The 13,280-nt window shown below is 38.5% G+C and overlaps 1 protein-coding gene across 1 annotated transcript in view; it reads left to right on the forward strand.

The window, feature by feature from the left end:
• Positions 1 to 13,280, forward strand: part of LOC136874793 (uncharacterized) — a 311,583-nt gene that overhangs the window by 47,129 nt on the left and 251,174 nt on the right. Inside the window, exon 3 of the mRNA XM_067148465.2 lies at positions 11,968 to 12,100. Coding sequence (XP_067004566.1) covers positions 11,968 to 12,100 — 133 coding nt within the window. The remainder of the gene's footprint in view (positions 1 to 11,967; positions 12,101 to 13,280) is intronic.

Consider the following 13,280-nt stretch of genomic DNA (forward strand, 5'->3'; position numbering starts at 1 on the left):
CATGACGAGAGATAACAGAAAATCCAGGGAAGTGATAAAAATAGGAAATGAACCTCTTCAAGTAGTGGTAATTTTGAAATATTTGGGTAGCATGATGTCACAAGATGGAAATTTGGATGGAGAAATTGATTTAAGAATACAGCATGCTGCAAGTTTCTACCGGTATGTGTGACACATTGTATGGAACAAAGATGTGCCAATGAAGTTCAAAAGTGCAAGAAGGTTTTATACTTGTCCTATTATAAACCTATACTGACCTATGCTTCAGCTGCCTGGACGTTGACTAAGCGGAACCAAGGTAAGATACAAGCAGCTGAAATGAGGTGCTTGAGGAGCATACAGGGAAAAATAAGACGAGATAGAATACAAAATGAGGAAATAAGGAGTGCGTGGGAGTGTGTAAACTTCAAGAAGAGATTGATATAGCAAAGCTGAAATGGTTTGGACACATGATGTGAATACCAGGAGAGAGAATACCAAAGAGAACATTCATGAATACAGAGACTGCAAAGAGGCCTAGGGCATCACCTAAAATGAGATGGAGGAGTTCTGTTGAGGACTGTATTGAAAATACAAGAGTCAATAGCAATAAAGTACTAGAAGAGGAGTGGTGGAAAGGAGGAGTTAGGTGGAGGGCTTTCATACACTACCTTACCCAGAGAGAATCTGGAAAAGGGAATGGATGAAGAGAAGAAGAGGTCGATCTTTAAGTTATGGAGAAACGTTGGATTTACACAGCTGGGTTTAAACTCAAAGTGATAAAATATGCTGAAGAACATAGTAATAGAGATGCCGGTCGAAAATTCAGTGTGACTGAGTTTAATGTTCGCTATGGGCGTAAACAGAAAGCTGCGCTAGAAACCACCAACCGAACACATAAGGCATTCAGAGGGCCGGAAACAGGCAAGTTTCCTTAGCTGGAAGACGAGTTGGTTCATTACGTTACAGAGTTGTGAAATGATGTCTTTAGTATCTCACACGAGATGCTACATTTCAAATAGTGTGAACTAGCGATTAAAGGAGGAATCAGCTGTTTGGATCTGAAAGTAAGCTGGTGTTGGATCCGTAGATTCATGACACAAGAGGGATTGTGTCTGCAAAGGCGACCATCTCTCTGCCAGAGAATGCCAAGCGATTTCAGCGACAAAATCATAGATTTTCATTGCCATGTGATAGCAATGCGGAAGAAAAACAGTTACCTCTTATGTCAAATTGGCAATGCAGATCAAACACCGATAAACTTCGACATGCCATGCAACACCACCATCAACAAGAAGGGAGAATCTACAACGCTTGTATGTACAACTGGGTGTGAAAAACAGTGTCGCACTGTCATGCTAGCAGTGACCGCAGACGGAAGAAAATTGTCACTGTGTGTGTTTTCAAAAGAACAACAGTGCCTAAAGCAAAGTTTCCCAAAGGCGTTCATGTATGCGTGTTCAAGAGAAAGGATGGATGAACACAGCTCTTGTCCAGGACTCGGTCCGTGCGGTGTGGGGAACACGGCCAGGGGTTCTGCTTTGACGCCCAGCAATGCTAGTATTGAGCAGTTTCCGCAGACACTTGGTGGAAGACATAAAGAAACATTTCAGGAAATGAAAACTGATTTTGTAATTTGTGGTGGACTCGCACATTGTCTGCGGCCCTTAGATGTTTCCATCACCGGGCGAGTTGGCCGTGCGCGTAGAGGCGCGCGGCTGTGAGCTTGCATCCGGGAGATAGTAGGTTCGAATCCCACTATCGGCAGCCCTGAAAATGGTTTTCCGTGGTTTCCCATTTTCACACCAGGCAAATGCTGGGGCTGTACCTTAATTAAGGCCACGGCCGCTTCCTTCCAACTCCTAGGCCTTTCCCATCCCATCGTCGCCATAAGACCTATCTGTGTCGGTGCGACGTAAAGCCCCTAGCAAAAAAAAAAAAGATGTTTCCATCAACAAGCCCTTCACGGACAACATATGTAAATTGTACACCGAATGGATGGCAGGAGGGGAGCATGAGCTGACGCCAGCAACTCCTGTGTGATTTGGTTATGCAGGCATAGGTTATGGTGTCAACAGACGCTATTGCGAAGAGTTTCTAGATGACAGGCATTGCAAATGTATTGGACGGAAGTCAGGATGATGCAGTATGGGATGGTGACCAGAATGATGCTCGCGAGAATAGCTCAGAAACTGAAGGCAGTGACAATGAATAGAGTATGCCAGTTGTCTTGTTTAAATAGCCTAAAGCAAATTTTACGTATTTTTCGGGAATCCAATCTTTTGCGCACAAATCCCGCATAGATAGATATGATTTATTTTAACTGGCGAAGTTAGGGACACGTGTCCTTGTCTTACACTTAATCAGTGAAATACATAAATAACATAAAAATATATAAAATACTGAATAAATGAAAAAAGAGACTGATACAAATTATTATGGTACTATGCTATCCTGCTGTACATAAAAATAACTATTATAATACACAATATAAATTAACATTTTGCTTCCTATGAAGAAATTAACATACAACATACAACGAATTACAATTTCAATAATAATCATTGTTACGGAGATATTCGTGGTAGTTAGAGGTGAAAGAAGGTGCGGGCTGGAATAGGTCTCAGCTACAAAATTAAAGTTAATTTAAAACTTTAACAAAGGTTATATTTTCAAAACTTAACAGTGGTGACATAGAATTTGAAAACTTAACAAGTCAACAAGAAACCAAAATCAGGTACCAAGAAATTATAAGTGTTAGGGGATAATACAAGATCTGGGCTTCTAGTCCCACAATAACAATCTTTGAGCTATGAGCCCAACTTTACCAACATACCCAGTTCACACAAAGGGGCAGAAAACCCCAATCATGCCAAAGGAGCACTTGCTCCCAATTACCATGTTAAGCCTCCTAGAGGCACGTTTCACACACAAGAAAGAGCAAATGCGCTCTCAAAGTCTTCAAGCCTATTTAAGAGGCCATACACTGACTTTACATTAACTGCTCTCAAGGCACACACAGTGAAACAGGGGTATCTAATACCCAATCTACTGGGCCTTCGCAGGAAGGAAAACAAAACGGGTTAATAAATGGCCCAAAATACAAAATTGAATGGAGGCGATAACTTGCACTCCTACACCAAGTTTTTGTCTAAAACCTATGTGGCGCTAGGCCGATCATACAGGGGCTAATCCCAAGCTAGGGAGGTGACACATATGAGAAAACTTTACTACATTAAAGAGAAGAACGGTTATGAAAACGTAGTCACCTCCTTTTTCAAAAATGATGGGGATTTTGAGAGGGTGAAGCACTCTCTATCCCCGCTTTACAGATTTATAGATTTTACATAGACGGAAAAGAATTTACATTTTAAAAAGGTAGGTTACATACTAAAGGTTTCGAACCCTCCCCGAGAGTTAAACTGCTGAGCTAGCAAGAAATGAAGATGTTAACAGGCCATTACCTTGTAGAAGAGCTGCTGCTTGAAGAAAGAGGCGCTTCCTGCCCCCTGCTACATATTCACACACTAAGAGAGATGTTACTGAAGTGGCACCGAGACAAGAAAATCAGCAGTTTATATACCCTCGTGGAACATTCGAGACCTTTCAGGAATGAGTAGACACACCCTTTCGCTTTTATTGGATAACAGCAAAAACTAATACACAAGACGAGGAAGAAACACCTTATTGGTGGAAAATTAATTACGTAAATACCCGATTGGTTACATTCAAAACGGGCGGAAAGAAAGGATTTATATTGCCAACCCACAAACCACAGAAGAAAATTTAGTAAAAATAAAACTTAGGAATACAATATTTCTTCAAGAAAGTTCATTCCATTGCACCAGAGTGTGTTATCATAGTTTTGGGTAGCGACATCTGTTAGAGATTGTCCACACTTCTTAATCGTTGAAAAACAAAAGGCAAATAAAAAACACTCAGTGACATGTTCTGAATAACCGTGGAATTAGTTCAGTAGTTAAAGTTCCAAGTTTCTCCTGTAGAGAAGTTTCAATTGGCGCAATATTTGAATTAGCGGTGTGGAGGTGTACCGCCTGGTACAATAATAATAATATAGATAAACCTACTAATATTTACAATTAATTTGTCCAATTCCAGAAATATATCACATTGACGAATGTTACAGTTTTCATGTGTTTACTGTGGGTGAAAAACATTGCAAAATGGGGATAGGGATAAGGATAACTATGCAGGAAACCACAGCTGAGTACTTTCTAACACTATTGATGAATAATAATAATAGGAAGAAGAACCATGAGGAGAAGAAAACGAAGAAGAAGAAGAAGAAGAAGAAGGACCATGAAGAGGAGAAGAAGACTGTCACACTACGAGCTCGTTTCATAGAGATATTTTGAACACATACTTTTAAATCTTCTGTGGTTTGATATCCCTCTGACCTGTGGAAGGAAGTTCCATTCACGGCTGGCCACAACAGTGAAGGAATTGTTGTAGGTTGAGGATTTATGCTTAGGAATAGTGAGCAATGTCGAGCTCAGCGCTCTGGTATTTTTATCATGATGTTCAGAAAGGCTATGAAATCGTTCATACAGGTAAGATGGGGATTGTAATGTAAGGATTCGGTGCAATGAAATCAGGGTATGCAGTTTGCGTCTGTCTTCAAGGCGTAGCCATCTGAGGTTGACGTCAGACTGGGTAACATGATCTGAAAATTTCAGATTGCATATAAATCCTACACAGGCATTCTGTGCACGTTGTAGTTTATCTCGAAGCTCGGTTTTCACATCTTTGTAAACTACGTCACAATAATTGAATATTGGAAGAACGAGGGTTTCAACTAGTTTCTTCTTTAAACTGAACGGAAAAGTAAATTTGAAATTGTTTAATGTGTGCAACGTAGCAAAAACTCGTCTACTCACAGATATTATCTGATCCGTCCACGAGAGGTGCTGGTCAGTGGTTACTCCGAGATTTTTTACGCTCTTGCAAAAGGGCGAAGCTTGATTTTGAAGTTGTACGTCAGGGATGGACATGCGGTAATTACTGGAAATAAGTCTTGGGTGGGCAATTACTATAGTTTGGGACTTTTTTGGGTTCAAAATAAGTCCATGCTGGGAAGACCATTTACTTATGGCCTCTAGATCCATGTTAATTTGCTCGATTGCTGACGAAACGTCTGTTGGTTTTACATGGATGTACAATTGTACGTCGTCAGCATAGATGTGACGTTTATAATGTGTCAGCTGTTTAGCTAGGTCATTGATATAGACATAAAATAGCAAAGGAGCAAGGGTTGACCCTTGTGGGACCCTCTTTTCACATATTGCCATGAAGAAAATGTACCTTGATTGATGACACGTTGTTGACGTTCGTGTAAATAAGCTCGCAACCATCTGAGTACTGTAGGAGAACCCTATGTGTAGGGACCTGAAAAATTAGCATCTATTTGTTTCAAAATTAGCATCTATTTTTTCCAAAATTAGCATCTATTTACAAAGTTAAAATAATCGCATGGTATTATTAATTTTAACGATTCCAAGTTTATGAAGTGCAATTATTGTCCTTGGTTCACACACAATACAAATTCATTGTTCAAACGAAAGCATTGTCAGTACTTCGGCATTGCATTTTTTCAAATTGCACCGTCTGCCTGTAACAACTGTGTTGTAATGAGACAACACGTGCTCGCTATCTACATTGTTCGTTGGGGTCCACAACAGCTCAAGACAGTATTTAGCAAATATGCTGAACTCTGTCTGAACTGCAGCTAATGCAAGCATGACATCACATTTTTCACTTTCTTTCATCTGCGTTTGAATTGCATGTTTCAGAGAACAGTAACCAGATCGGATATCGTTTCGTGAGAGATCTGTTACTCCAAACAATTCCTCAAGCTCATCTAATTTATCAGTGTTATTCAAAATTATATTTCTTGGATACAAAGCTTGAGAAATTGACACAAAATGCTTATGGTTGGGGTCTTTAGCTTTCAATGTGGCTAGCTTGCACTGTGAAGAATGAGCAGCTTTGACAAGTTTGTCTCTACATGCAGCCTGCTGTAGAGGAGTGAGCTTAATCAAAGTATCATTAGTTGTTGCAGAAAAATTCCCCTCACAAATGAAGGTAAAACTGCGTCACGGTTATGCAGTTTGGGGTAAAGGAGATGAGAGGTAGGATACAGAGACCCTTCAAGTTCAGTAAGGAGGTTAACCAATCCAGCTGCATGATCTGTGACAATAACCATGTGGGAGTGAAGCCTATTCACTACTCGGTCACTCAGATCAGTCAGGTACTTAATACCACAGTTGTTGATGTCTTTCATGTCAGACATCTTGAAAAATATAACAACACCAGTAAAGTAAGCACTCATGTAGAAGACAGCCTGAAACCAGCTATTCCATCGGATTGTGACAGGTACAGGAAAAAGCTTTGCTTCCTTTGAAGCACCATACTTCGATGTTAAGAATTGTATATAATTATGTTTTTGCTTTCTTGTGTTCAAAAATGCTGACTTTACCATTGCAACCACATGATTTAAATCGGTCATCACTGCAACCCAACTATATGCAACCAAGCTGATCTTATGTGTCCAGCACTGTACATGCATTAAATGATCCCCTATGACCACACTTAATATTTCATAACACCGGGTCATGTACGGGGCACTGTCACTAACAAACACTTTAACTGCATCATATGAGAGCTTCTAAAACAGCACAAGAGCAGTTTGTAGCATTTCCTGCATCAAGATAGTTTACAGAAACAACGTGCGGCTCTCTTTTCAATCCAGCTGGGACTTGGAATATGATGATAAAAACACAACGGCCCATTCTATCTGTAGTTTTATCACAGAGTATGTTGATGTTCTTCCCCACTAGATCCTCTGTTGTTCTTTTCTGGTGCTCAGACGCAACTTCTAGAAAGGAAGAACGACCTCAAATTATAACAAAATAATTTAAAATTACTGGATGAATTGGGTACGGGTAAGATACGTCGATATGAAAATCACACTCAAATTCGGTATCCAATTTTGGGCGTGGTTTCGATGTCGTAATACCTAAAGCGTACCCGATCAATGAAATCAAAACTTACCCGGTAAATATACTTCACGTAGAGTTCTTACACATGGCAGCTCTTCATTTGAAAACTTAGTAATCCAGGCTCTTAGCTCTTTGCTTTCCAGCTTTTCTAGAAGTATATTTGCTTTGGCAAATACTTCAACTGTGCGTTTCGAGAAGTTATCTCTGGACATTTTTCGTCTTTTACAACTATCTAACTGTGTAAGCACAGAAAATTGCTTTCTTTGAGACGTACTAGCAGCAGGGATTTAACTTTCGTTATCGCGTTGCTTACCCACGTGTTTTTCATATTTAACATGTTTCACAATGCTATCCTTTTTTTCCCCACCCAACTCGGCAATTACAATACTTGCAAAACACTTTCGCTGAATCTGTGGCATATAAACCATCCTTTGCATATTGCTTAGCCCTTTTGTGCGCAGTTTTTGTCGTGCGCCCCATAACCTAAACAATCGCTCGACTTTTTACTCTTCACTACATTCAATTTTGAACAACAGGAAAACAACGCTGCGCCTATCTCGTTTTTTCGGTGACACTTGATTTACATTTTGATAATAATCTATACAGATCTTATTCCCCTTACTATTCCCATTGTAAATATCGATTAAAGTCAGCAAGCAGCAATCGATCGGCTACTTTTCTTCATCGATCGGAACTGTCGAAAGATTTATGCATCATATTTTGAGTATTTCTGAGGATTTTGCCGAAATATGTCGTTTTTGCCAGTAAAATGGCACATTTTTGCAGAATTTGCACCAAAATCGCATATTTATACTAATTTCGCATTTTGGGTCACAGTTCGCATTTTGTCGCACTTCTGTTTTCATGCATAAAAATGATTTTATTCCACATTAGAATAACCGTAGGCTTAGATTCAGTACAAGATTCAAAAATTTGTATTTATCGCAAATGCGATTTTTTCAGGTCCCTACCTATGTGATAAAGTTTGGGTAGGAGCAATTCATGGTCTTCAGAGTCAAATGCCTTGCTGAAGTCCAATAATACTAGGATAGTCAGTTTTTGCTCATCAATAGCCTGTCTTATATCGTCAGTCACGCTTAGTAAGGCAATACATGTACTGTGATTGCGTCGGAAACCTGACTGGTGTGGGTCTAATATGTCGTGGTCGTTGAGATAGTTGGTGATTTGATTATGCACAATGAGTTCGAGTCCCTTGACTACTATTGACAGTATATTTATAGGTCTGTATCATGCACTGAAAATATTCATTCATACTTTTCCTCAAAAAAGTGTGAGTTATATGCTAGCAAATACAGTATATAGATTGTTTCATCTGGTAGTTGAATGCAAGATTGTAGGTAAGTGATTAAATCATAGTCATCAAATTCCTTCATCCAGCTCCCGCTGAGCTGGGATAGGATGTTTAAGGCACTTGTCCATCTACCTCTATCCCACCACCATTGTTCCTCCTAAACTGTGTTCCAATCCAGGTTTCTTCTAATACTATTTTTGATCATTTCCAACCACCTTAATCTGGATCTCTCTCCGTTTTCTCCACATACTTTCTTTCCATTCTTCAGGTCTGTTCTATTCTTTCCTGGTGTCTTTCGTTGCATTTTATTCTATTAGTTTCTATTTATTTCTTCTACCATATTCATCCCTGATTCATGTGATGTCCAGTCTGTTACTTCTCACGCACACACAGTGTGAGAGAACGTCTTAATTGGACCTTAATGTTGTCATCTCCCGCTTGGAGCGCTGTGCCAGCATACAGCGAGCCACCTGGTGACGAATGAGCGTTGCTCTACAGCTCCAACGGTAGAGCATTCTTAAATTCAAACCCTCATTATTGTGAAAGTCTTCCGAAGACTCAGAGCAAAGTTCTGTGCGAAATGTAAGGAGTTTCACCTTGTTTTCTTGACATGGCGTAAGGCCAAAAGCCTATATCATGTCTCAAACTTCCAGAATCTTTGGTGCAAGCATGAACAACTATATATTGGTCTGAACCAGTATCTATTCCTCTTAATACTTTAACATTGTAGATTTCTCGGTGAAAGGATTTGTCCATGCGTATGTGATCCAGCTGCTATTTCCATTTTCTCCAAATTAGATATTTCCAAGTTTGTTTGATCTTCTTTTGAAGTACGTGGATTTGGGGATTAGGTTGTACTCTCTGCAGAGATCAATTGGTATGTTTAATGTGGAAACTGTTTCTCGATTATATCTTGGTATTATTTTTTCTTCCTAGCTAGGCATTGAAGTCCCCTAATAGGATCTTAACATTGTTTTTATTTACTTGGTTTATCATTTGTCCAAGGAGATTTCAATATCTTTTCACTTCTTTCGTGGACTTTGTTAGAAAATTTTAGGGGAATGGGCATTTATGATGGTATAAAGTTTGTTTTTTGTTTTTAAGATTAAAGTTGTGATTCTTAGTGAGATGGCTTGAAAATCAATTAGAGAATCTATTATTTTTACACTTACTATAAACCCTTTTCTAAATTGGGGCATTATCTCATGACCCTTTGTCCAGGTTTCCCGTTGTAAATTCTGTATCCTTGAGAATCAAATGGTTCTTCTGTTGTGTTTAAGATTTCCTGTAGCACAGCTAAAGAAAATGTTCTATTTAATAATTTTTCCGTGAAGTTCTTGAGTTTTCCAGTTTTGAGTAGTTCTTTAATCCTACCATATTTGATTCTAGAAATAATCTTGTATGTGCAGTCCATGAGGGATATACCTCTCTAGTTATCTGAATTACTCTTATCTCCTTTTTTGTGGAGATTAGAGTCATGGGCCAGTGTTCAAGGAATTTTTCTGTTATCCAAAGGTCTGAACAGTGTCACTAGTATATTTCTACATTTCTGCAAAAACTTGGTCTTGTCTGCAGAGCTTGTGACCAATTTCTCTCTTTTGTTAATGTGTACTATACACACACCGCAAATTGGACACGTGTTTAGAGGAACATTTTCATCTGGAATGGTCTATAATACTCATAATAAAGGTAGTGTAGCTATTCTATCACAGAGGTGCTCATGCTGGGCATTTAGTCGAGTGGGTGCCCTGCACTGTAAGAGGGAGGCCAGGCAGGAGATGATGGGCGATAAGTGGTTATGTCATAAGCCGTGAAGGTTGGCGAAGTTCTCCCAGTCACTCTCAATCACTGTGGCGATACACAAGTTTGAAATAGACGCACAAAATAATGAAAGAATGCGTGTGGAAATCCACGTCACTTTCAATTTACGCTGTAAGAAATAAGTTATTTATGTTCATTGCAGTTTATGTATTTTGACCCGTTACAATAAAGAGGCCTACAACCTTGGAATATTTTTGTGATGTACGTAATGAATTACAATTTCACTATTAAATTTTGAGAGGTGCTTTAGGAGCATTTCTAATATAATACAGAGTTAAAGTGGAAAAGCTGTGGCTTGTGGTTGCTTAAACTCATCAACAATCCAATCATGCTTACCGGGAATAACATCAGTTATGTTACTTATTTGAGGGAATACTGTATATCTATTTGGCAGATACATTTACATTGTTGTTGTACTTTAATCTTCGATAGTAATTATCTCTGTCCCCACTCGTGATGAAAATTCCCCGCCATTTAGAGGCTAGCTATTATCATTGGACGCCTGATAAGTTTTAAATACTATATTCAAATTCAGTGAACAGGGAAATTCAAACAATACTACACAACTGTGCAAAATCAAACTGTAAACTTGTTAAATTATGTAAATATATTACATTAATTTATGCTGAATTAATATCAGGAATGTTCTGTTTAAGAAATGGAAATACTGTCATTCCCATCCAAGGAATTGTAAATCGTAGCTTGTATGCTGAAATCCTGTAAAACTGACTGCTTATACCGAGCGCAGTATAAATCAAACCAGAATATCTAGAAAGGGTCGGTTTTCTTGCGATTATAGCTGTTTTTCTTCTTTTAAAATGCTGTAGCCCAGTCCGTATTTCTCTGAGTGGGGGAGGAGAGCTTTGTAATGACAATTAAACGTCAGTGTTCCTTTCCCTCCAAAGAGTGTGTGCTCTTTCGCTTCACTGTGATGTATGCTTTCTACGTAAGTTGCCCTCATTTAAGTCACGTCTGCCCGGCCGCACTGGGCTAGTCTCAGTGGGCGCCCAGCTGAGCACCTCTCTTCTATCAGTTGGTTTCCTAATTGCAATATCGTCGTGAAATCTTTTTGTAGTATACATTATTTCCTCCCGCTGAGTTATATACATACTTCTATTCATAGAATACACTACCTCATTTCTGTTGGGGCTGTTGACCTTTGATGTTAGGCCCCTTAAAACAACAAGCATCATCATCATTTCTGTTGACATATCCATATTATTTCACATTTCTATGAAGAGACAAAAGAATGGTTGAGAGAGACAGGTGTAAGGACTGTGGGTGTGAGTGGAACAAATTAATATCAGGGAAGAGATAACAAGTTTGAGGGAGATAATTAGACTTGTAACGGAGGACAGGAATGAAGACGGGTCTCCCTCAATCTATGTACAGAATACGGTAGGTAAGCAAGAGTAATTTTTCAACTCCTCGAGTGTTGCTTCCACTTCTTGAACTGTTGGTTTTTTTTTTTTTGTTTTTTTTTTGTGTGTGTGTGTGTGTTTTTTTATTTTTAAGTTCCGTAGGTTCTTCACAGTTTAAAATTTCATTGGACGCTTTTGCTATTATTTCAGCACTTGCCTTGTTACTATGTGCCATAATCACAAGCCTGGATTTTTACTACTGCCTTTAAAACATATCTAAGTTAAACTTTGGCATTTTTTGTAACTTGTAATGCTGAGAGTGCTTTTCTATGTAGTCTTACCTTATTTGATTAATGGAAAGGAGCTTTAAATGAAAATTTGAACTACAAAATGTTAGATTTGGACGAAGACTTATCAGGAGTTTCTATTTCTGAATGATAGATCATGCAGGTTGTTTTATTCTATTCTTTTTCAGTGTTTCAGAAGAGGATGTGAAAAAACACTTCGAACAAAAAGTTGCTGTCAAATCTGTATCCTTCATAACTGCCGCCAATGGAAAATTTTGCGGCTGTGCAACTGTTGAACTGCCAGATAAAAGTGCTTTTAAGGTATGTTACATAACATTCTGCTAGTTGTGCATGTTCCATTTGTATTTCATTAATTAATTACGTTGTATATTCAAATCCCATCACACTTGACTAGTATTTAGGAGAGCTTAAATATATTGCTGGCACTCCTTTTCCCAGCAATTGTGTGTGTGTGTGTGTTTGTTTATTTGTTTAACCACAGTGACTACTGCACAGTATCATTTCTGTTTCTGTCATGACTGCTGATAACTTTTTGTTTTGAAGAGATACAGTATTGACAGGTTGTGCACTGAAGAATATTGTTCACATTGTAGATGTATGTGATCTGCCGCTTCTGCCTGTAAGAAGAAAGCAAGAATAAATCAACATCGTGGAACAACACCACCACCACCACGGTTGCCTCTTGATCAGTTAAAACAAATAATTTTCATTAAAATTTTATTTAACAATTAAGAAATTAAAATGTAAATTAAGGTAATTTAAAGTTAGTCAAAATCATGTTTAATAGTCGCAGTAGAGGTTGGTAAAATAGTATTTAAATTGAGATTTGTTTGGACTACTAACCATTCAATATTAAAGTAACATACATGCAAACATACATACATTATAGACTGTTATGCCTTTCAGCGTTCAGTCTGCAAGCCTCTGTGAATTAATTAAACGTTGCCACAATCCTCTATTTGCAACTAGTGCTGTGGCCTCATTTAGTTCTATACCTCTTATATTTAAATCGTTAGAAACTGAGTTTAACCATCGTTGTCTTGGTCTACCTCTACTTCTCTTACACTCCATAACACAGTCCATTTTTCTCCTAGGTAACCTATCCTGTTCTATTCACCTCTACTTGAAATTATCGACCTGTTCTAGCTTTGTATCACCAATCTGACACTCAGTTATTTTGAATTTCTTACCTACTGACATCAATTTAGTGTTCAAAAGGCTAACTTTCATACCATACTCTGTGCACCTATTTTCAAGTTCCAAGGTATTAGACTGCAGGCTTTGGGCACAATCTGCCATTAAGACCAAGTCGTCAGCATAGGCCAGACTGCTTACTACATTTCCACCTAACTGAATCACTCACTGCCATTTTATACCTTTCAGCAGAAGATTCCTGTAAACTATGAACATCAAAGGTGAAAGATTATAGCCTTGTCTAACTCCTGTAAGTACCAAGAACTCATTCTACCATCAATTCTCA

This window comes from Anabrus simplex, chromosome 5, assembly GCF_040414725.1.
Source record: "Anabrus simplex isolate iqAnaSimp1 chromosome 5, ASM4041472v1, whole genome shotgun sequence".
NCBI classification, from domain to species: domain Eukaryota; kingdom Metazoa; phylum Arthropoda; class Insecta; order Orthoptera; family Tettigoniidae; genus Anabrus; species Anabrus simplex.